Source organism: Oncorhynchus kisutch, unplaced genomic scaffold (assembly GCF_002021735.2).
Source record: "Oncorhynchus kisutch isolate 150728-3 unplaced genomic scaffold, Okis_V2 scaffold4043, whole genome shotgun sequence".
Lineage (NCBI taxonomy): Eukaryota > Metazoa > Chordata > Actinopteri > Salmoniformes > Salmonidae > Oncorhynchus > Oncorhynchus kisutch.
Window position 1 is genome coordinate 67,501 of NW_022265988.1, and position 23,275 is coordinate 90,775.

At 49.3% G+C, this 23,275-nt stretch overlaps 2 protein-coding genes across 6 annotated transcripts in view; one reads left to right on the forward strand and one right to left on the reverse strand.

Moving 5' to 3' along the window:
- LOC109884334 (coiled-coil and C2 domain-containing protein 1A) overlaps positions 1-10,371 on the reverse strand; it is a 30,740-nt gene extending 20,369 nt beyond the window's left edge. For 2 of the 3 annotated variants that reach the window (XR_004209565.1, XM_031821991.1), the window contains exons 1-14: positions 10,191-10,371; positions 9,658-9,747; positions 9,416-9,545; positions 9,165-9,274; positions 8,750-8,977; positions 8,147-8,465; positions 7,897-8,006; positions 3,182-3,254; positions 2,584-2,664; positions 2,220-2,347; positions 1,824-1,896; positions 986-1,113; positions 669-768; positions 239-411 (exon numbers count right to left, since the gene is read on the reverse strand). Coding sequence is in view for 2 of the 3 variants with exons in the window: in XM_031821991.1 (XP_031677851.1) it covers positions 239-411; positions 669-768; positions 986-1,113; positions 1,824-1,896; positions 2,220-2,347; positions 2,584-2,664; positions 3,182-3,254; positions 7,897-8,006; positions 8,147-8,465; positions 8,750-8,977; positions 9,165-9,274; positions 9,416-9,545; positions 9,658-9,714 (1,710 nt within the window). In the remaining variant the exon portion in view is untranslated. The remainder of the gene's footprint in view (positions 1-238; positions 412-668; positions 769-985; positions 1,114-1,823; positions 1,897-2,219; positions 2,348-2,583; positions 2,665-3,181; positions 3,255-7,896; positions 8,007-8,146; positions 8,466-8,749; positions 8,978-9,164; positions 9,275-9,415; positions 9,546-9,657; positions 9,748-10,190) is intronic. The other variant, XM_031821992.1, reaches the window with a different exon arrangement.
- si:ch211-286b5.2 (uncharacterized) lies at positions 10,339-20,944 on the forward strand. 3 transcript variants are annotated; one of them, XM_031821994.1, is made up of 7 exons: positions 10,339-10,455; positions 10,867-10,918; positions 11,610-11,728; positions 11,827-13,266; positions 13,341-13,453; positions 17,652-17,738; positions 20,370-20,944. In XM_031821994.1, the coding sequence occupies exons 2-7, from the start codon at positions 10,891-10,893 to the stop codon at positions 20,476-20,478; spliced, it is 1,896 nt and encodes a 631-aa protein (XP_031677854.1). In that variant the 5' UTR covers positions 10,339-10,455; positions 10,867-10,890; the 3' UTR covers positions 20,479-20,944. The 3 variants fall into 3 exon arrangements, with proteins under 3 accessions (XP_031677854.1, XP_031677855.1, XP_031677853.1); XM_031821995.1 differs by having other exon boundaries at positions 10,345-10,646; positions 11,830-13,266; XM_031821993.1 differs by having other exon boundaries at positions 10,348-10,646.
- Positions 20,945-23,275: the final 2,331 nt, after the last annotated feature.

Sequence of the window (23,275 nt, forward strand, 5' to 3'; positions counted from 1 at the left end):
CCTCCCTCTTCTCCCTCCCCCTGCCCCCCTCCATCCCTCCCTCTTCTCCCTCCCCCTGCCCCCTCCATCCCTCCCTCCTCTCCCTCCCCTCCCTCTTCTCCCTCCCCCTGCCCCCCTCCATCTTCTCCCTCCCCCTGCCCCCCTCCATCCCTCCCTCCTCTCCCTCCCCCTGCCCTCCTTAACACCCACAGTCCTCCTCGTGTTGGAAAACTAAAATGTGAAGAGTAAAAGCCTCCACCTTGGTGATGTCTACAGGCAGGCCTCCCTTGGTGGCGCTGATCATCTGGTCCAGTCCTTTAGCGTGTCGGAGATGGACCGCCGCTCCCTGCATGTCCTTCATCTGTTTAGAACGCAGCGCCGCGCGGATGAACGCCTGTCGCCGCAGCAACAGGAAGTCCAACTGCTGCTGGGCTGCACCACAGGAAGGGACGTCACAGGGGGGAGGAAGTCAGGATGTGGATGTATGTGGGAGGGAGGGGTAGAGGGAAATGTGTGTGTGTGTGTGTGTGTGTGTGTGTGTGTGTGTGTGTGTGTGTGTGTGTGCGCGTGCGTGTAGGGAGACATCAGAGTAGCTAATGTAGAGGTGTCAATGGGAGAATGAATTTGTTCACGTCAAGGGATGAATTTAACACATCTATGAATATGTGCACACACACACACACACACACCTTTAAGCCCCAGTCTAGAGCCCTGTGTTGTGTTGCCTCCAGAACCTGGTGTGAGAGGGGTCGGGGCTTTGCCTTTCTGGACTGGAGCTCCCACTGCAGGCTGGATTGGGAGGGGGGGGGGGGGGGGGAGAGAGAGAGACGAGAGACGAGAGACGAGAGAGAGAGTTAAGTGAACAGAAGTTAAATATTGTAAGCATGAACATACTCCCTATCCTGCGTGTCTAGGACATAGCATCCATATTTTCCCACTTTCCAGAACAATCTTGAGCGTCAAGAAATCTCATGACATCATCAGTATAATAGGTCATGGTGGTTACCTTGGCCAATTCCTCTGTTCCGACCTCATCCTCTGCGTCTGCGTCCTGATTGGCTAGTTTCATGGCCGTCTCCAGGACGCCCATGAAGTTCTGCTGGCTGCTCTCTGAGCCCTGCAGCGGAGGACAGCCTGGGCCACAACAACATAGTACATAGTAAACACAGAGAACAAAGCCACGCTACGGTGTACACGCTACAAACACGCTACGGTGTACACGCTACAAACACGCTACGGTGTACACGCTACAAACACGCTACGGTGTACACGCTACAAACACGCTACGGTGTACACGCTACAAACACGCTACGGTTTACACGCTACAAACACGCTACGGTTTACACGCTACAAACACGCTACGGTTTACACGCTACAAACACACTACGGTGTACACGCTACAAACATGCTACGGGTGTACACGCTACAAACGCGCTACGGGTGTACACGCTACAAACGCGCTACGGTGTACACGCTACAAACACGCTACGGCATACACGCCTAGAGAGGTTTGCAGTGTGTGCAAACCTGGTCAAGAACTACAGGAAACGTATGATCTCTGTAATTGCAAACAAAGGTTTCTGTACCAAATATTAAGTTGTGCTTTTCTGATGTATCAAATACTTATGTCATGCAATAAAATGCAGATTAATTACTTAAAAATCAAACAAACAATGTGATTTTCTTGATTTTTGTTTTAGATTCCGTCTCTCACAGTTGACGTGTACCTACGATGAAAATTACAGACCTCTACATGCTTTGTAAGTAGGAAAACCTGCAAAATCGTCAGTGTATCAAATACTCCCCACTGTAGATGATAAAAGCTGCAGCTAAATGCAGGTTACCTGGTGGTACAGGAAGATCAGCCAGGTTGACTGGGCGTCCAGCCTTATGAGACCTGATGGCATCCTGGTATTGCTGTTACACACACACACACACAGAAAAAACATTAGTACGATATATCCAAGCAGGTACACATTACAGTGTGTGTGTGAGACGTTTCTGCTGTCAAAAGCATGGAACTTTTGGAGTTCTTTCTCATTCTTTGTGTGTGTGTACGTGAACCACCAGTCATTTCTTTGATGTGTGTGTGTGTGAACCACCAGTCATTTCTTTGATGTGTGTGTGTGTGTGTGTGTGTGTGTGTGTGTGTGTGTGTGTGTGTGTGTGTGTGTGTGTGTGTGTGTGTGTGTGTGTGTGTGTGTGTGTGTGTGTGTGTGTGTGTGTGTGTGTGTGTGTACCTTGACGATGCGCTGGTGCATGCGTGCCTTGCGGTCGTCTCCTTTGCTCTTGGCCCCCTCTGCTGCAGCTTTGTATCTGTCCATCCTCTGTTGTAACGCTTCCCCTACATTGCCTGGGGCTGGGAGGGCTGTCTCACACACACACACACACACACACACACACACACACACACACACACACACACACACACACACACACACACACACACACACACGTCTCCACTGAGCGACCTGGCACAAAATGGCTGCCGTGCATCAACCAGATGGGAGCTACACATTGGTGATGGAGGTGATTTCCCCCTTTAGAAAGACCCTTTATATATCCAATCCATCATTATTATCATTAATATTATATGTGTGTTACCGGAGTCGGCCGCCGGGGGAGCTGCAGGGGAGGGCCTGGAGGAAGACTGGGGAGGAGCTGAACGCTCTACCACTGCATCTCCTGAGGAGAGAGAGAGGGATGAGAAGAAAGAGGAGTTGCGCCGTACGGGGGGGTTGAGATCAGATGTTTAGGGGTCAGGGCAGAATGTACGAAGTGTCTCAGATTAGGAGTCCTGATCTAGGATCAGGTTCCCCATGTCATCTTTTTCATTGTGATCTAAAAGGGAAAACTGATCCCAGATCAACACTCTCTCAGAGACTGAGACACTATGAATACAGACCCTGGTCTTCTAGTCTCTAGCAGGTCTTTAGGGATGAGACAGACACTATGATATAGACCCTGGTCGTCTAGTCTCTAGCAGGTCTTTAGGGATGAGACAGACACTATGAATATAGATCCTGGTCTTCTAGTCTCTAGCAGGTCATTAGGGATGAGACTGAGACACTATGAATATAGACCCTGGTCTTCTAGTCTCTAGCAGGTCTTTAGAGATGAGTTTCAAATGGCAGCCTATAGGCCCTAGTCAAAAGTAGTGCACTATATAGGGAATAGGGTGTCATTGATAAACCAAGCGCACCTGGAGGGGGAGGTAGAGAGCTGAGGTCCACTGGTTCCCCTCTGTCCAACGCCTCTACTACTGGGTCTAGTTTCTGTACAAGAGGAGGTGGTGGAGAGGGAGAGGAGGTGAAGAAGTGATGGAGAGGGAGAGGAGGTGAAGAGGTGGTGGAGAGGGAGAGGTGAGGGAGAGGAGAGGGAGAGGTGGTGGAGAGGGAGAGGTGGTGGAGAGGGAGAGGTGGTGGAGAGGGAGAGGTGGTGGAGAGGGAGAGGAGGTGGAGAGGGAGAGGAGAGGGAGAGGAAGTGGTGTGAGAGGGAGAGGGAAGTGGTGGAGAGGGAGAGGAGTTGGAAAGGTTGGTGGAGAGGAGGTTGAAGGAGGGAGAGGGAGAGGAGGTGGTGGAGAGGGAGAGGAAGTGGTGGAGAGGGAGAGGAAGTGGTGGAGAAGGGAGCGGAAGTGGTGGAGAGGGGAGAGGAAGTGGTGGAGAGGGAGAGGAAGTGGTGGAGAAGGGAGAGGAAGTGGTGGAGAGGGAGAGGAAGTGGTGGAGAGGGAGAGGTGGTGGAGAGGAAGTGGTAGAGAGGGAGAGGAGAGTGGTAGAGAGGGACCGAGAGGGAAGAGAAGTGGTGGAGGAGGGAAGTGGGTGAGAAGGGAGAGGAAGTGGTGGAGAGGGCAAGAGGAAGTGGTGGAGAGGGAGGAGGAAGATGGTGGAGAGGGAAGGGAAGGACAGTGAGTGGAAGAGGAAGGAGGAAGTCGCGTGGACGCAGGGAGAGGAAGTGGTGCGAGAAGGGAGACGAGTGGTGGAGAGGGAAGTGGTATAGAGAGGGGAGAGGAAGTGGTAAGAGAGGGGAGAGGAAGTGGTGGAGAGGAAGTGGTGGAGAGGGAGAGGAAGTGGTGGAGAGGGAGAGGTGGTGGAGAGGAGAGGAGAGAGGGAGAGAAGTGGTGGAGAGGAAGTGGTGAGAGAGGGAGAGGACGTGGTGGAGAGGAGGTGGAGAGGAGGTGGAGAGGGAGAGGAAGTGGTGGAGAGGGAGAGGATAGGGAGAGGAAGTGGTGGAGAGGGAGAGGAGAGGGAGAGGTGGTGGGAGAGGGAGAGGAGGTGGAGAGGGAGAGAGGAGAGGGAGAGGGGAGAGGAGAGGGAGAGGAAGTGGTGGAGAGGGAGAGGAGGTGAAGAGGGAGAGGAAGTGGAGGTGGAGAGGTGGTGGAGAGGGAGAGGAGGTGGAGAGGGAGAGGAAGTGGTGGAGAGGGAGAGGAGGTGGAGAGGTGGTGGAGAGGGAGAGGAGGTGAAGAGGTGGTGGAGAGGGAGAGGTGAGGGAGAGGAGAGGGAGAGGGAGGGGAAAGGGAGAGGAGGAGGAGAGGGAGAGGAGGTGAAGAAGTGGTGGAGAGGGAGAAGAGGTGAAGAGGTGGTGGAGAGGGAGAGGAGGTGGTGGAGAGAGAGAGAGGAGGTGGAGAGGTGGTGGAGAGGGAGAGGAAGTGGTGGAGAGGGAGAGGTGGTGGAGAGGGAGAGGAAGTGGTGGAGAGGGAGAGGTGGTGGAGAGGTGGTGGAGAGGGAGAGGAGAGGGAGAGGAAGTGGTGGAGAGGGAGAGGAGAGGGAGAGGAAGTGGTGGGAGAGGGAGAGGAGTTGGAAAGGTGGTGGAGAGGAGGTGAAGAGGGAGAGAGGGAGAGGAGGTGGTGGAGAGGGAGAGGTGGTGGAGAGGGAGAGGAGCGGGGAGAGGAAGTGGATAGAGAGGGAGAGGAAGTAGTGGAGAGGGAGAGGGTGGTGGAGAGGAGAGGAGAGGGAGAGGAAGTGGTGGAGAGGAAGTGGTGGAGAGGGAGAGGAAGTGGTGGAGGAGGAGGTGGAGAGGGAGATGAGAGGGAGAGGAAGTGGTGGAGAGGGAGAGGAGAGGGAGAGGAAGTGGTGGAGAGGGAGAGGAGGTGGAGAGGAGGTGAAGAGGGAGAGGGAGAGGAGGTGGTGGAGGAGAGAGAGGAAGTGGTGTGAGAGGGAGAGGAAGTGGTGGAGAGGGAGAGGTGGTGGAGAGGGAGAGGAGAGGGAGAGGAAGTGGTAGAAGAGGGAGAGGAAAGTGGTGGAGAGGGAGAGGAAGTGGTGGAGAGGGAGAGGAAGTGGTGGAGAGGGAGAGGTGGTGGAGAGGGAGAGGTGAGGGAGAGGAAGTGGTGGAGAGGAAGTGGTGGAGAGGGAGAGGAAGTGGTGGAGAGGAGGTGGAGAGGGAGAGGAAGTGGTGGAGAGGGAGAGGAGAGGGAGAGGAAGTGGTGGAGAGGGAGAGGAGAGGGAGAGGAAGTGGTGGAGAGGGAGAGGTGGTGGAGAGGGAGAGGGAGAGGAGAGGGAGAGGAAGTGGTGGAGAGGAGGTGGAGAGGGAGAGGGAGAGGAGAGGGAGAGGAAGTGGTGGAGAGGAGGTGGAGAGGGAGAGGAAGTGGAGAGGGAGAGGAAGTGGTGGAGAGGGAGAGGAGGTGGAGAGGTGGTGGAGAGGGAGAGGAGGTGGAGAGGAGGAGGAAGTGGTGGAGAGGGAGAGGAGGTGGAGAGGTGGGGGAGAGGGAGAGGAGGTGGAGAGGGAGAGGAGAGGGAGAGGAAGTGGTGGAGAGGGAGAGGAGGTGGAGAGGTAGAGTCAGGTGGGTGTGTTCCTGTACATTGCCAACATGCCAGATCTCACAATGGCTGGATAGGTCACAGGAGGTTGGTGGCACCTTACTTGGGGAGGATGGGGCTCATGGTAATGACTGGTGCAGAACTAGTGGCAACAGCTGGCATCTAGTCAGACAGGAACACCACCTTGTTTACTTTTACAACACTACATTCCTATAGACAATTATGGACTTTTTACTCCATTTTCCCTGACTCCTAAAAGTACTTGTTACACTTTGAATGCTTAGCAGGACAGGAAAAATGGTCCAATTCACACACTTATCAAGAGAACATCTCATCCCTACTGCCTCTGATCTGGCGGACTCACTAAACACACGTGCATCTTTTGTAAATTGTCAGACTGTGCCCCTGGCTATCTGTACATTTAAAAAACATGACATTTTTTTGCTAAATATAAGGAATTTGAAATGATTTTTACGTTTACTTTTGATAGTACTCAAGTAGTATTTTGCAGAGTGACTTGAGATATTTTCAATTAAAGTATCTTTACATTTCTGACACTGTTAACGATGATGACGTAGAGAGTCGACTTCAAAAGAATTGATTCCTCGACTCCCGGTGTCAACTTCCATTTCTGAGTGTCACGATTCGATTTCGCTAGGAGTCAACTCCTACGATTCAGTATTTTTTAGATAGGAGGAGAATGATTGGTTGCCGTACACAAACACTCAAATCTTTCATAGCGAGCTAGCGAGGGACAGAGAGAGAGAGAGAGAGAGGGGGCACAGTATAGACAGGTCAGATCCTTTAACCCCTAGTGGAGGTCCTTTAACCCTAGTGGAGGTCCTCTTAACCCCTAGTGGAGTTCCTTTAACCCCTAGTGGAGGTCCATTAACCCCTAGTGGAGGTCCTTTAACCCCTAGTGGAGGTCCATTAACCCCTAGTGGAGGTCCTTTTAACCCCTAGTGGAGGTCCTTTAACCCCTAGTGGAGGTCCTTTAACCCTCTAGTGGAGGTCCTTTAACCCCTAGTGGAGGTCCTTTAACCTCTAGTGGAGGTCCTTTAACCCCTAGTGGAGGTCCTTTAACCTCTAGTGGAGTTCCTTTAACCCCTAGTGGAGGTCCTTTAACCTCTAGTGGAGGACCTTTAACCCCTAGTGGAGGTCCTTTAACCCCTAGTGGAGGTCCTTTAACCCCTAGTGGAAGTCCATGGAGGTCCTTTAACCCCTAGTGGAGGTCCTTGGAGGTCCTTTAACCCCTAGTGGAGGTCCTTGGAGGTCCTTTAACCCCTAGTGGAGGTCCTTGGAGGTCCTTTAACCCCTAGTGGAGGTCCTTTAACCCCTAGTGGAGGTCCTTTAACCCCTAGTGGAGGTCATTTAACCCCTAGTGGAGGTCCTTTAACCCCTAGTGGAGGTCCATGGAGGTCCATTAACCCCTAGTGGAGGTCCTTTAACCCCTAGTGGAGGTCCATTAACCCCTAGTGGAGGTCCATTAACCCCTCGGCCTAACCCTAGTGGAGGTCCTTTAACCCCTAGTGGAGGTCCTTTAACCCCTAGTGGAGGTCCTTTAACCAAAACCCCTAGTGGAGGTAATAACCCCTAGTGGAGGTCCTTTAACCCCCTAGTGGAGGTCTCTTTAACCCCTCAGTAGTGGAGGTCCTTTAACCCTTAGTGGAGGTCCTTTAACCCCTAGTGGAGGTCCTTTAACCCCTAGTGAGGTCCTTTAACCCCTAGTGGAGGTCCTTTAACCCCTAGTGGAGGTCCTTTCTAACCCCTAGTGGAGGTCCCTTTAACCCCTAGTGGGAGTCCATGGAGGTCCTTTAACCCCTAGTGGAGGGTCCATTAACCCCTAGTGGAGGTCCATTTAACCCCCTAGTGGAGGTCCCTTTTAACGCCTTAGTGGAGGTCCTTTTACCCCTAGTGGAGGTCCTTTAACCCCTAGTGGAGGTCCTTTAACCCATAGTGGAGGTCATTAACCCCTAGTGGGAGGGTCCCTTTAACCCCTAGTGGAGGTCCTTGTAACCCCTAGTGGAGGTACCTTTAACCCCTAGTGGGAGGTCCATTAACCCCTCAGTGGAGGTCCTTTAACCCCTAGTGTGAGGTCCTTTAACCCTAGTGGAGGTCCTTTAACCCCTAGTGGAGGTCCATTAACCCCTAGTGTGTGGGGTACCTTGGCGATGTGGTAGTGTTGTCTGGCCAGCTCTGACTCTCCTCCCTGCTTGGCGTGGAGGGCTGCCAGCTTATACTCCCTCTGTCTGTTTAGAACACACTGCTTCAACTCTACAGAGAGAGAGGGGAAGAGAGAGAGAGAGGAGGGAGAGAGAGAGTGATATAACAACCAGAATGTTCCAGTGCTTAGGGGACTGCGTTGACATTTACAGGCTGGTGTCTGTCTTCAAAAAGGTGTATGTGTGGTCTACCTGAGTGCCGTGCGTCTGGTTGAATAGGGGTGAGGGGGGAGATAGCAGGTGTATCCGGGGTAACGGCAGTGTGTTTCTGAGGGGGGACCAGGAGGCGGGGCTTAGGAGGCAGGGCAACAGGCGGAGCCTCCCTCAGTGGCTTCTGATTGGTGAACGGGGAGGGCGTCAGCACTGGGGTTGGCAGCCCCTGCTCTTTGATTGGTTTAGGCTGCTGCACGGGGGCTGGGGCAGGCTTTCCACCTGTGGAGACAGGAGGCGGGATTTCCTCTTCGCTGATCGGTTTTCCTTTCTTGGCTGATGTCATCATGGACTGCAACGTCTAGGGGGAGACAACAAGCAAGCAAACATACAATTCAGCTGACTGGAGAAGTAGACCTTCACATGTCGAATCACAGGTTTACATATGGCTAGATGATTGTGGGATCATTTATGTTCCTGGAGCCGCATGTATCAAGCGTCTCATAGGATTGCTGATCTAGGATCAGGTCCATCCTGTCCAGTAATCTTGTTCATTATAATCTTAAGGGAAAAAAACTGGTCATAGATCAGCACTCCTACTCTGAGACACATCATCATACAACCAGCCCATGGTCTCTGGCTCACCTTCAATCCGCGGTCGTATCTGCGAGCCTTGCTGGTCTCCCCCTCTGCATTAGCATTGGAGATGGCTGTCTGGTACATGTTAATGCGTTCAGCCAGGCAGGCCTCCAGCCCGGTTGCACCACTAGGAGTGCTGGGGGTGGAGCAGGGGGTGGAGTTAGAGCTTGGAGTGGTGGCAGGTTTCTGAACCTCTTCATCATCATCATCCTCCAAAACCTCATTCAGCTCAGCCTGGGGATGGATAAAGATACATGAATGCATAAAACACACACAGATAGGGAGAGAGAGAGAAAGAAAGACAGACACACACACACACACAATTCAGGAAAAGTGTTGCCATTGGGAATGAAACAACAACAGATAGGAGGAAGATAAAGGACAAGAGAAGTGTGAAGAGGAGTGTAAACATGGTGGATACCAGGAGATCATCATCATCCTCCAGATCATCATCCCCATCATCATCATCCTCATCAAGGTCCTTCATACACAGAGCCGCCATACGCTCGATATCAGCCATGGGAACTGGAGCTGTGGAGAGGCAGGCGGGTCAGACACACACACACACGGTATCAACCCGGTTCTAGTGGTAGGTTCTGTGGAAGTTATTTCATACAAGATTAGGAGAAGATAATGGGTGAGGATGATGACGATGAATAGGATGATCCTCACCTTTTCCTGTCCCTTTCTTCCCCTGGGACCCGCCCCCGCCCATCAGAGCCAGTAGCTCCGCCTCCAGCTCTTTTTCATTTCCTCCTCCATCCATCCCTCCATCCGGAGACAGATCCAGGAGCAGCCCCATCTTAGAGAGACAAAGAGAGGGAGAAAGAAAGAGAATTGAAAACACAAATGACTGGTGTTATCAATGACAACTTGACTTACAGTTATCAAATCAATGATCAAAATGACGTTACCTGTTTGGCTCGCGCTGCCCCCTGTCCCCTGGGCGGGGGGTTCCGACTGTGACTCATGGAGAGAACCTTGTCAACGGACCTGTGGCACAACTACAACAACACAGTAGAACCAAAGAGACCTATTGTAACATGTGGCAAATAGTTCCAGTAGTTAGCTACATTCAGCTTTTATCGTACACGCGTTGACAGACAAAAATGGCCAGCTAGCTACAGGACTCTGTTGAATTTACACTGCATTTAGCTAGTTGGATACATTTCATTGATATCATGGCTGCTAATAACACATTCGTTGACTGCTCACGTTTTGTGTCAGTCTCTGAAAACGCTTAGCAACAAATTAGTACAGTGACGTTAGCAGTTAGCTAGCTATCAACAGCAAATTCATAGTATCATCCATGGCACAAATGTTGTTTATCCTCATTCGATGTTGAGCAGTTCTGACTTGTAGTAGTTAGCTTGTTAACAAGGTAACGTTAGCTTGCTATAAGCTGCCATGTCATTTGTAAACATTGCCACTAAAAGCTTTGTTTTACCTTGTCATACGTTATCCACGGACCATATGGTGAGCGCTTTCTTAGTCCATACGACGACTGATCATTTCGAAAACATACGTGAGAACCCTAGTCACGTATAAAGTATTGCTAGTTAGAGAGCTTTTAAAAACACGAAAAGGTGTGTACATTGGCTACTTCCTACTTCCTGCATTGGGTAACCATTGGCAACGCGACTACCTCGCTTTACGGCGTTTGAAGAACACGCCCAGAAATCGCTGAAAAATATTCTAACAAGTGTCTAGATGTAAGGTCCAGTCAAAGTTATATGTAAAAAATCTTATATTCGTCACCGAACATTAGATTTGTTTAAATCTTATAGCAAGACAGTTGTGCTTGGTATGCACTGTAGCTATATGTTTCAGTGAGAGTGTTAAAAGTTTGATAGCTAGCTAGCAAGAGAGACCACTCACAATCCGTCTTGATCTGCACTGCCAGGTAGGCTAGCTACCGACAGTTGTGACCAAACCAAGAGCTTGAGGAGAAACTAAGATCTCCCATCAAAATTCAAAAGTGTTAGCTAGATAGATGTTATTGGCTAGTTGTCTTTGTTTTGAATGAGATGTTTTGTCAGTGTCATGAAATCTGATATTATTGGCAAATCATTGTTAGCTAACCTAGCCAACTGACACTTTGTCTCTGTTTTGTTTTTGCATAGCATTTGAAGAGCTAGCTTGGGAGGATGACCAAAAAACAAAAGCAAACCACAAGTAAGACTGAAATAACCCCCGTTAAATTCACATCAACTGTATATTGGGGCTTAAATGATCTCCAATACTTTCATTGGCTGAAATCATTCATTCCTAAAGTGAATACCTGGACATAAAACATTCATCCAACATCGTTGAATTTATCTGAGATTATAATTGAACCAGGTAAGTCGACTGAGAACACATTCTCAGTTACAGCAACAACCTGGGAAATAGTTACAGGGATGAATGAGCCAATTGGAAGCTGGGGATGATTAGGTGACCATGATGGTACGAGGGCCAGATGGGGAATTTACCCCAGACACCTTTGTTAACACCTCTACTCTTACAATGAGTGCCATGGGATCTTTTAGTGACCACAGAGAGTCAGAACCCCCATTTAACAACCCATCCAAAAGACAGCACCCTACACAGGGCAATGTCCCCAATCACTGACCAATATTTTTTTGGACAAGAGGAAAGAGTGCCTCCTACTGGCCCTCTAACACTACTTCTAGCAGCATCTGGTCTCCCATCCAGGACCAAACCTGCTTATCTTCAGAAGCCAACCAGCAGTGGGATGCAGGGTGCTATGCTGCTGGCAAGATACTGAAAAACAAAGTGAAAGGTTGCCAGTCCACCCGTTTGCTTGCTAATGTATGTGTGAAAGAAAGGACAGTTCCTTAGCATGAAGTTGATGTTTTCTCTCCAGGTTTCACACCTCCCCAGCCTAGGTCACTCAGGTCAAGGAAGAGAAAGTGCAGTGATGAGTCAGAGGAGAGCGCCCCCTCTGGAGAGACAGTGGAAGCACAGCCCTCACACCTTGAACAGGTAGCCACCAGAAGTTCCATTTGCTGGTTGAGCGTTTGTCAGTTACAATTCAAATGTTGCTATGTTCTAACGGATTCCTCCTCCTCTGCTGTGTGCAGCAGGACACTGAGGGAACAGTGTTAAACACCACCTCTCCTCCTAAAGACTGCCCTCTGACGGCCTGTACTACTCATCCATCTCAGCAGGCTAACAAAGCGGGAGATACCACTGCACCCAAGCAAGAGGGGGATCCAGTGGAGGAAAGTCCGGTTGTGACTGGCTTCGAGGGAGAACAGGCCATTGGAGGGGCTGTGGAGGGGGCGGGCACAGAGGAGTCAGTTCCAACCAATCAGGATGGTGGAAATAGTCCACAGGAAGACCATAGTGTGGAGTCCTCTGTCAAAGATGACAAGGGTAGAGAAGAAGAAGACATCAAGACACAGAGTTTCCTCAGCTTCCCCCCACACCCACTGACTGTAGCACAGCCCCAACCCCAGCCATCCCTGCTTCCCTCCAAGGAGGTCAACGTTGGGGACGGGGACAGTCAAACCGACATGGAAGAGGAGCAGTGTGGAGAGAAGAACCCAAAGCCCAATATGGAGGAGCTCGACAGTAAACAGCAGGAGGCTATAGATGACAGAGGTGTTTGTCTCGGTGGTGGGAGGGAGGGGCCACCAGTGGAGGAGGACAGATCTGTGGAGGAACCAGTGAAGAAGAGGAGAAGGAGAATGGGGATGTGTGGTCTGGGAGAGAGAGAGAGGAGAGGAATAGGGGAGCAGTGGCAGAAGGAACGAAAGAGTGTGACGGAAGAAGGGAGGGAGGGAGAAGAGATGGTGCTGGTGAGGAAAGCGGAGGAGGAGAAAGTGGAGAAAGAGAGAGAGGAGGACATCGGGCAGAGTGGTGATAGTGGTGGTGGTTGTACCAACCTGGTGACTGTAGAGGGAACTACAGCAGCATCATTCTCTGATCCGTCCCTCCTTTCATTCATCCCTCCATCCGCTCCTCTGGGGAGTACCACTGAGCAGAGGAAGGAAGAGGGGGAGAAGTTAGATGAGGAGCAGCTTCAGTCAGGGGGAGAGGCCAGCCATGCAGACCCCAGCGAAGTGGCTTATTCTGGGACAGAGCAGGTCACAGGAGAGGGTCTCTGGACCGGCCTGGAGGTGGACCCACTGAGTGAGCAGCCTGTGGTGTTGGTGGAAGAAGAGCTAGACACAGAGGAGGTTGTGGAGAAGAACCAGGAGGGGGACAGGGGGGGCTGTGGGTCTAATGAGCCAGAGGAGAGCCCCCCTAGGGCCCCTACACCATCCTCCACCACCACCCCTACCTCTATCCCTCTGGAGGATGGGACAGAGAGGGAGCACCACAGAGAGGTTCAGAGCTCACCTACACAGAGAGAGGGGGGGGCTGAAGATGGGGCTGGGACTGGGACTGTGGCCGACCCCCGGGCACTCATTCTGGCTCCGGCTGACAGAGGAGAGTCCCCCACAAAGCCAGGTCCTGGAAGGGAGGGGCACAACCAGGCTCCAGTGACACCTGGTGGCTCGGAGGAGAACAACCACGTGAGTGTTTTTGTTGACGTCTTTGTTTGTTACTTTGCTTGTTTGTTTGAGTCCTGATTGTTTGTGTATTTCAGTCCACCACCCCAGACCTGACCAGAGACAACGATGATGCTGCTGTCGTTGATCCGTTTGGAGTGCTGCCTCTGGACGACCTGTCTGACTCTCAACTCAACACCATCACTCTGACGTGAGAGAGGGGGAGGAAGGAGGGGGGTATAGGAGGTAGACGCAGGCATGGGGGGAGGAAGGAGGGGGGTATAGGAGGTAGACACAGGCATGGGGGGGGTATAGGAGGGGGGTATAGGAGGTAGACACAGGCATGGGGGGAGGAAGGAGGGGGGTATAGGAGGTAGACACAGGCATGGGGGGGTATAGGAGGTAGACACAGGCATGGGGGGAGGAAGGAGGGGGGTCTAGGAGGTAGACACAGGCATGGGGGGAGGAAGGAGGGGGGTACAGGAGGTAGACGCAGGCATGGGGGGGAGGAAGGAGGGGGGTATAGGAGGTAGACGCAGGCATGGGGGGGGGGAAGGAGGGGGGTATAGGAGGTAGACACAGGCATGGGGGAGGAAGGAGGGGGGTATAGGAGGTAGACGCAGGCATGGGGGGATGAAGGAGGGGGGTATAGGAGGTAGACGCAGGCATGGGGGGAGGAAGGAGGGGGGTATAGGAGGTAGATGCAGGCATGGGGGGGAGGAAGGAGGGGGGTATAGGAGGTAGACGCAGGCATGGGGGGGAGGAAGGAGGGGGGTATAGGAGGTAGATGCAGGCATGGGGGGAGGAAGGAGGGGGGTATAGGAGGTAGACCCAGGCATGGGGGGGAGGAAGGAGGGGGTATAGGAGGTAGACACAGGCATGGGGGGGGGTATAGGAGGTAGACACAGGCATGGGAGGAGGAAGGAGGGGGGTATAGGAGGTAGACGCAGGCATGGGCGGAGGAAGGAGGGGGGTATAGGAGGTAGACACAGGCATGGGGGGAGGAAGGAGGGGGGTATAGGAGGTAGACGCAGGCTTGGGGGGAGGAAGGAGGGGGGTATAGGAGGTAGATGCAGGCATGGGGGGGAGGAGAGAAGTGCTGATATGCAGGTGAGGTAGATGAGATGCAGGTAGATGAGGAAATTAGAAAATACGAGTGAGAGAGAGAGGGATGAGAAGGAGGGATGTGAGAGTTAGAGAGAGGGATGGGAGAGAGAGGGATGAGAAGGGATGGTAAAGGATGAGTGTGACAGAGATGAGAGTCGATGAAGGGATATCTCCATCTTTACCTCTGGGTCTGGAGCAGAGATGAGAGTAGATGAAGGGATATCTCCATCTTTACCTCTGGGTCTGGAGACAGAGATGAGAGTAGATGAAGAGATATCTCCATCTTTACCTCTGGGTCTGGAGACAGAGATGAGAGTCGATGAAGAGATATCTCCATCTTTACCTCTGGGTCTGGAGACAGACGAGTTGTGTTTTCACAGTGTTCAAAAACAAACATCAGAGAAGATCCCCTGCCAGGTCACTGCTTCTAGATCATCTGCTGGAGGCCTCTCAAATGGCACCCTATTCCCTACATAGTGCACTACTTTAGACCACAGCCCTATATAGTGCACTACTTTAGACCACAGCCCTATATAGTGCACTACTGTTGACCACAGCCCTATATAGTGCACTACTTTAGACCACAGCCCTATATAGTGCACTACTTTAGACCACAGCCCTATATAGTGCACTACTTTAGACCACAGCCCTATATAGTGCACTACTTTAGACCACAGCCCTATATAGTGCACTACTTTAGACCACAGCCCTATATAGTGCACTACTATAGACCAGGGACCATGGTCAAAAGTAGTGCACTCTAAAGGGAAAAGGGTGCCATTTGGGACATATAGTGAGCTCCACAAGTAGTATTATTTTAGGCTCTGTACTCCAGCACTTTGGGAGGTTGGCAGTATTTTAGGCTCTGTACTCCAGCACTTTGGGAGGTTGGCAGTATTTTAGGCTCTGTGCTCCAGCACTTTGGGAGGTTGGCAGTATTTAGGCTCTGTGCTCCAGCACTTTGGGAGGTTGGCAGTATTTTAGGCTCTGTACTCCAGCACTTTGGGAGGTTGGCATTATTTTTGATGGGGGGATGATATTTGTGCGTCTGTACAATTGTTGATGTAGTTATTGTGTGCTATGAATATGGGAACAAATACTTTTACTACTTTAATACAGCCACTACATGACCAAAAGTATGTGGACACCTGCTTGTCAAACATCTCATTCCACAGTCATGGGCATTAATATGAAGTTGATCCCCCTCATTTGCTGCTACAACAGCCTCCACTCTTCTGGGAAGGCTTTCCACTAGATGTTGGAACATTACTGCTATAACAGCCTCCACTCTTCTGGGAAGGCTTTCCACTAGATGTTGGAACATTGCTGCTATAACAGCCTCCACTCTTCTGGGAAGGCTTTCTACTAGATGTTGGAACTTTGCTGTGGGGACTTGCTTCTATTCAGCAACAAGAGCATTAGTGAGGTTGGGCACTGATGTTGGGCGATTAGGCCTGGTTTGCAGTCGGCGTTCCAATTCATCCCAAAGGTGTTCAATGGGGTTGAGGTCAGGGCTCTGTGCAGGCCAGTCAAGTTCTTCCACACCGATCTCGGCAAACCATTTCTGTAGCCGAATCCACTAATCTGAAGGGGTGTCCACATACTTTTGTATATGTAGTGTATATAAGTGATTTTGTCCCAATACTTTTGGTCCCCTAAAATGAGGGGACTGTGTAAAAAAAAGGGCTGTAATTTCTAAACGGTTCACCAGATATGGATGAAAATACCCTCAAATACCCTCATAGTCATTGTATCATTTCAAATCTCAAATCTCATCTAGAACAGCGGTTCCCAGCCTCTTCTGTTCCTGAGAGTAAATCATTGTTTCTGTCTAGAACAGCGGTTCCCAGCCTCTTCTGTTCCTGAGAGCAAATCATTGTTTCTATCTAGAACAGCGGTTCCCAGCCTCTTCTGTTCCTGAGAGTAAATCATTGTTTCTATCTAGAACAGCGGTTCCCAGCCTCTTCTGTTCCCGAGAGCAAATCAGTCAAAAGCTTTTGAGGACCATCTTTCACAGAGTCGCAGAATGTTTTTAACATAAACTATCTTGGCAGTCAAAAAATTGCGACCACCTGCGATAACCACTGATCTAGATATACCACCTGCAGTACCCAGCAATAACCACTGATCTAGATATACCACCTGCAGTACCCAGCAATAACCACTGATCTAGATATACCACCTGCAGTACCCAGCAATAACCACTGATCTAGATATACTACCTGCAGTACCCAGCGATAACCACTGATCTAGATATACCACCTGCAGTACCCAGCAATAACCACTGATCTAGATATACCACCTGCAGTACCCAGCAATAACCACTGATCTAGATATACCACCTGCAGTACCCAGCAATAACCACTGATCTAGATATACCACCTGCAGTACCCAGCGATAACCACTGATCTAGATATACCACCTGCAGTACCCAGCAATAACCACTGATCTAGATATACCACCTGCAGTACCCAGCGATAACCACTGATCTAGATATACCACCTGCAGTACCCAGCGATAACCACTGATCTAGATATACCACCTGCAGTACCCAGCGATAACCACTGATCTAGATATACCACCTGCAGTACCCAGCGATAACCACTGATCTAGATATACCACCTGCAGTACCCAGCGATAACCACTGATCTAGATATACCACCTGCAGTACCCAGCAATAACCACTGATCTAGATATACCACCTGCAGTACCCAGCGATAACCACTGATCTAGATATACCACCTGCAGTACCCAGCGATAACCACTGATCTAGATATACCACCTGCAGTACCCAGCAATAACCACTGATCTAGATATACCACCTGCAGTACCCAGCGATAACCACTGATCTAGATATACCACCTGCAGTACCCAGCGATAACCACTGACATGATATACCACCTGCAGTACCCAGCGATAATCACTGATCTAGATATACCACCTGCAGTACCCAGCTATAACCACTGATCTAGATATACCACCTGCAGTACCCAGCGATAACCACTGATCTAGATATACCACCTGCAGTACCCAGCGATAACCACTGATCTAGATATACCACCTGCAGTACCCAGCGATAACCACTGATCTAGATATTTCATCTTGTTTCAGTAACACTACTGGTCAGATACATTTATCCATCTTCCTAGAACCAGTACAGTATTTTATAACTTTGTATTGGCTTGTTTTGAAGCCTACGATGAACCCGTATTCCCCATATAGTGCACATTTGGCCCTGGTCGAAAGTAGTGCATTATATAGGGAATGGTGCCATTCTCTGTCTCTCTCTTCCCCTTAACTAGTGAGAAAGAGGAAGAGGAGAAAGAGGAAGGGCATGAAGACGCTACAGAACTGGTCTGTGGCCTGATCAGAGAACTCTCCTACCTAAAGTGAGTCTTTGTCTCTTTCCCTCCTCTCCCTCCATCCTTCTACTGCTTCACTACTTTTTCCAAGTGATGACCTTTGACCTAATGGACTTTAGAAGTCAGCCTGATCTGCCCCACAGATTTCTGAGCTCTGATTGACTAGATGGCTGTCTGCTCAGATGGACATAGATTAGGATCTCACCTCCTTAGTTAATACAGGAGAGGAGGCGAAGAGGGGATGAGGTTCTAAATTATGCTGTTAGCTGTACCATGTGTTCCTCTCCCTCCTCCTTCACTACTGTTAGCTGTACCATGTGTTCCTCTCCCTCCTCCTTCACTACTGTTAGCTGTACCATGTGTTCCTCTCCCTCCTCCTTCACTACTGTTAGCTGTACCATGTGTTCCTCTCTCTCCTCCTTCACAACTGTTAGCTGTGCCATGTGTTCCTCTCCCTCCTCCTTCACTACTGTTAGCTGTACCATGTGTTCCTCTCCCTCCTCCTTCACTACTGTTAGCTGTACCATGTGTTCCTCTCTCTCCTCCTTCACTACTGTTAGCTGTTCCATGTGTTCCTCTCCCTCCTCCTTCACTACTGTTAGCTGTACCATGTGTTCCTCTCTCTCCTCCTTCACTACTGTTAGCTGTACCATGTGTTCCTCTCTCTCCTCCTTCACTACTGTTAGCTGTACCATGTGTTCCTCTCCCTCCTCCTTCACTACTGTTAGCTGTACCATGTGTTCCTCTCTCTCCTCCTTCACTACTGTTAGCTGTTCCATGTGTACCTCTCCCTCCTCCTCCTCCTTCACTACTGTTAGCTGTACCATGTGTTCCTCTCCCTCCTCCTTCACTACTGTTAGCTGTACCATGTGTTCCTCTCCCTCCTCCTTCACTACTGTTAGCTGTACCATGTGTTCCTCTCTCTCCTCCTTCACTACTGTTAGCTGTTCCATGTGTACCTCTCCCTCCTCCTCCTCCTTCACTACTGTTAGCTGTACCATGTGTTCCTCTCCCTCCTCCTTCACTACTGTTAGCTGTACCATGTGTTCCTCTCTCTCCTCCTTCACTACTGTTAGCTGTTCCATGTGTTCCTCTCCCTCCTCCTTCACTACTGTTAGCTGTACCATGTGTTCCTCTCTCTCCTCCTTCACTACTGTTAGCTGTACCATGTGTTCCTCTCTCTCCTCCTTCACTACTGTTAGCTGTACCATGTGTTCCTCTCCCTCCTCCTTCACTACTGTTAGCTGTACCATGTGTTCCTCTCTCTCCTCCTTCACTACTGTTAGCTGTTCCATGTGTACCTCTCCCTCCTCCTCCTCCTTCACTACTGTTAGCTGTACCATGTGTTCCTCTCCCTCCTCCTTCACTACTGTTAGCTGTACCATGTGTTCCTCTCCCTCCACTGCTGTTAGCTGTACCATGTGTTCCTCTCCCTCCTCCTTCACTACTGTTAGCTGTACCATGTGTTCCTCTCTCTCCTCCTTCACTACTGTTAGCTGTACCATGTGTTCCTCTCTCTCCTCCTTCACTACTGTTAGCTGTACCATGTGTTCCTCTCCCTCCACTGCTGTTAGCTGTACCATGTGTTCCTCTCTCTCCTCCTTCACTACTGTTAGCTGTACCATGTGTTCCTCTCCCTCCTCCTTCACTACTGTTAGCTGTACCATGTGTTCCTCTCCCTCCTCCTTCACTACTGTTAGCTGTACCATGTGTTCCTCTCCCTCCTCCTTCACTACTGTTAGCTGTACCATGTGTTCCTCTCCCTCCTCCTTCACTACTGTTAGCTGTTCCATGTGTTCCTCTCCCTCCTCCTTCACTACTGTTAGCTGTACCATGTGTTCCTCTCCCTCCACTGCTGTTAGCTGTACCATGTGTTCCTCTCCCTCCTCCTTCACTACTGTTAGCTGTTCCATGTGTTCCTCTCCCTCCTCCTTCACTACTGTTAGCTGTACCATGTGTTCCTCTCCCTCCACTGCTGTTAGCTGTACCATGTGTTCCTCTCTCTCCTCCTTCACTACTGTTAGCTGTACCATGTGTTCCTCTCTCTCCTCCTTCACTACTGTTAGCTGTACCATGTGTTCCTCTCCCTCCTCCTTCTCCTCCACTACTGTTAGCTGTACCATGTGTTCCTCTCCCTCCTCCTTCTCCTCCACTACTGTTAGCTGTACCATGTGTTCCTCTCCCTCCTCCTTCACTACTGTTAGCTGTACCATGTGTTCCTCTCTCTCCTCCTTCACTACTGTTAGCTGTACCATGTGTTCCTCTCCCTCCTCCTTCTCCTCCACTACTGTTAGCTGTACCATGTGTTCCTCTCCCTCCTCCTTCTCCTCCACTACTGTTAGCTGTACCATTTGTTCCTCTCCCTCCTCCTTCACTACTGTTAGCTGTACCATGTGTTCCTCTCCCTCCTCCTTCTCCTTCACTACTGTTAGCTGTACCATGTGTCCCTCTCTCTCCTCCTTCACTACTGTTAGCTGCATGACAGTGGTGATCAGATGTTTTGTAAGTAGTAGTAAAAACAGACAAATAGCAACTGAAAATAATATCATTCTCTCCCAATGCATCTCTTCCTCCCTCCCCTATCCTTCTCTCTTCTCCTTTTCTCCCCCTCTTGTCTTTCCTCCCTCCATCTCTCCCTCCTTCATCCCTCTCTTTCAGTCGGGTAGTGATGGCTACCCATCGGGAGCTAGAGTCTCTTCGCCGTGGCAACAAGACCGTGAGGCCTCCCCCACGCCGCGTCTTCCCCCCACGACGCTCTGAGATCTAGAATGCCTCCCAAATAGCACCCTATTCCCTATATAGTGCCCTACTTTTGACGTGGGCCCATAGACACTATATAGGGAATAAGGCTCTGGTCAACAGTGGTACACTATATAGGAAACAAGGTGCCATTTGGAACCTACAGCGAACCATCATCGCAACGCCCCCAAAGGTTCATGGTTAATATTCTTCACATAGCGGAGGCTCACTTGAAAGTTGATTTGTATTTATGTTTTGACTTGAATACTCCAGATCAGTTTGAGAACAATGATCCAAAGTATCAACCCAGTTGAGAACTGAATGTTTGTTAAGTTATATGGACACAACGTTATAATAATAATGCTGGTCTATAATACCATTTAAGGGTTATTGTCTTCTCCTCTGCCTTTCCTAATGCTGAGGACATCAGTTTGGAACAGTATGTAGTTACTGTGTTTTGTAGAATGTGTTGTAAAATAAATGATCAGGAAGGTGAATCTTTGGTTATTGGTACATCTCCTCATCTCAGTCGTGTCTCTATGAAACATGTGGCTTTAATAACTAACCAGTCTAAAGATTCCCAACCTAAAGATCACCTTTACCACTAAGACCTAAAGTCCACCTGTAGACAATGCCCTATATAGTGCACTACTTTAGACCACAGCCCTATATAGTGCACTACTTTAGACCACAGTCCTATATAGTGCACTACTTTAGACCACAGCCCTGTATAGTGCACTACTTTAGACCACAGCCCTGTATAGTGCACTACTTTAGACCACAGCCCTGTATAGTGCACTACTTTAGACCACAGCACTATATAGTGCACTACTGTTGACCACAGCCCTATATAGTGCACTACTGTTGACCACAGCCCTATGGCCCCTGATCAAAAGTAGGGCACTATTATGAAATATAATGCCATTTGCTGAATACACCAGGTGTAGTAGACCTTACTGTGAAATGCTGAATACAACAGGTGTAGTAGACCTCACAGTGAAATGCTGAATACAACAGGTGTAGTAGACCTCACAGTGAAATGCTGAATACAACAGGTGTAGTAGACCTTACAGTGAAATGCTGAATACAACAGGTGTAGTAGACCTCACAGTGAAATGCTGAATACAACAGGTGTAGTAGACCTCACAGTGAAATGCTGAATACAACAGGTGTAGTAGACCTTACAGTGAAATGCTGAATACAACAGGTGTAGTAGACCTCACAGTGAAATGCTGAATACAACAGGTGTAGTAGACCTTACAGTGAAATGCTGAATACAACAGGTGTAGTAGACCTCACAGTGAAATGCTGAATACAACAGGTGTAGTAGACCTCACAGTGAAATGCTGAATACAACAGGTGTAGTAGACCTTACAGTGAAATGCTGAATACAACAGGTGTAGTAGACCTTACAGTGAAATGCTGAATACAACAGGTGTAGTAGACCTCACAGTGAAATGCTGAATACAACAGGTGTAGTAGACCTTACAGTGAAATGCTGAATACAACAGGTGTAGTAGACCTTACAGTGAAATGCTGAATACAACAGGTGTAGTAGACCTTACAGTGAAATGCTTACTGACACATTCAAGCCCTTAATAACCAACAATGCAGATAAATAGAGTAAATATTTACTGAATAAACTAAAGTAAAACAGATCAAATAAAAAGTAACAAGGTAAAATAACAATAAGGAGTCTGTACCGATATAGAGTCAATGTGCGGGGGTACAGGTTAGTTGAGGTCATTTGTTGGTGTAGGTAGGGGTGAAGGGGGACAACAGTTCAGTTTTTTCCTCCCCAAAGTATCAGGGAGAAACGTGGATAAACGTCTAATTCTCTAATGAGAGAGAATTACGTTGTTAATGTTGTAAATGACTATTGTAGCTGGAAACGGCTGATTTTTTTATGGAATATCTACAGAGGCGTACAGAGGCCCATTATCAGCAACCATCACTCCTGTGTTCCAATGGCACATTGTGTTAGCTAATCCAACATTACAACATTAGCCATGTCTACGTTGTATTTCTGAGCAATGATGTTATTTTAATGGATAAAAAATGTGCTTTTCTTATAAAAAACAATCACCGACAAGGGTTTTGGTCTACCAACATGTGTTTTATGACTGCACATCACCGACAAGGGTTTTGGTCTACCAACATGTGTTTTATGACTGCACATCACCGACAAGGGTTTTGGTCTACCAACATGTGTTTTATGACTGCACATCACCGACAAGGGTTTTGGTCTACCAACATGTGTTTGATGACTGCACATCACCGACAAGGGTTTTGGTCTACCAACATGTGTTTTATGACTGCACATCACCGACAAGGGTTTTGGTCTACCAACATGTGTTTTATGACTGCACATCACCGACAAGGGTTTTGGTCTACCAACATGTGTTTTATGACTGCACATCACCGACAAGGGTTTTGGTCGGCCAACATGTGTTTTATGACTGCAATGAGCGCAACAATACCCACAAAAATTAAGTGAAATCAAGCTTATTAAACAGTATTGCCATTGATTAAAAAATATATATTCACATATATGTATATAAATATTCCCTGGCAGAGAGCCCAAAGAGGACCATTACTTGGAGTAAATCCTAAACGGTTTCAAAATGCTGTTGAATATCCTCGTCATAAAACATATGTTGGCCGACCAAAACCTGTTGAATATACTCGTCATAAAACATATGTTGGCCGACCAAAACCTGTTGAATATACTCGTCATAAAACATATGTTGGCCGACCAAACCTGTTGAATATCCTCGTCTGCAGCCAAGAAAGGAATTAGAGCACTGGTTAAAGGAGGACATTCA

Excerpts from the sequence above, each read along its gene's own strand:
- si:ch211-286b5.2 (XM_031821994.1), top strand. The coding sequence starts at position 10,891 with ATGACCAAAAAACAAAAGCAAACCACAA. Across the intron at positions 10,919-11,609 it reads AAAACAAAAGCAAACCACAA|GTTTCACACCTCCCCAGCCT; the intron begins GTAAGACTGAAA and ends TTTTCTCTCCAG. Across the intron at positions 13,267-13,340 it reads GCTCGGAGGAGAACAACCAC|TCCACCACCCCAGACCTGAC; the intron begins GTGAGTGTTTTT and ends TGTGTATTTCAG.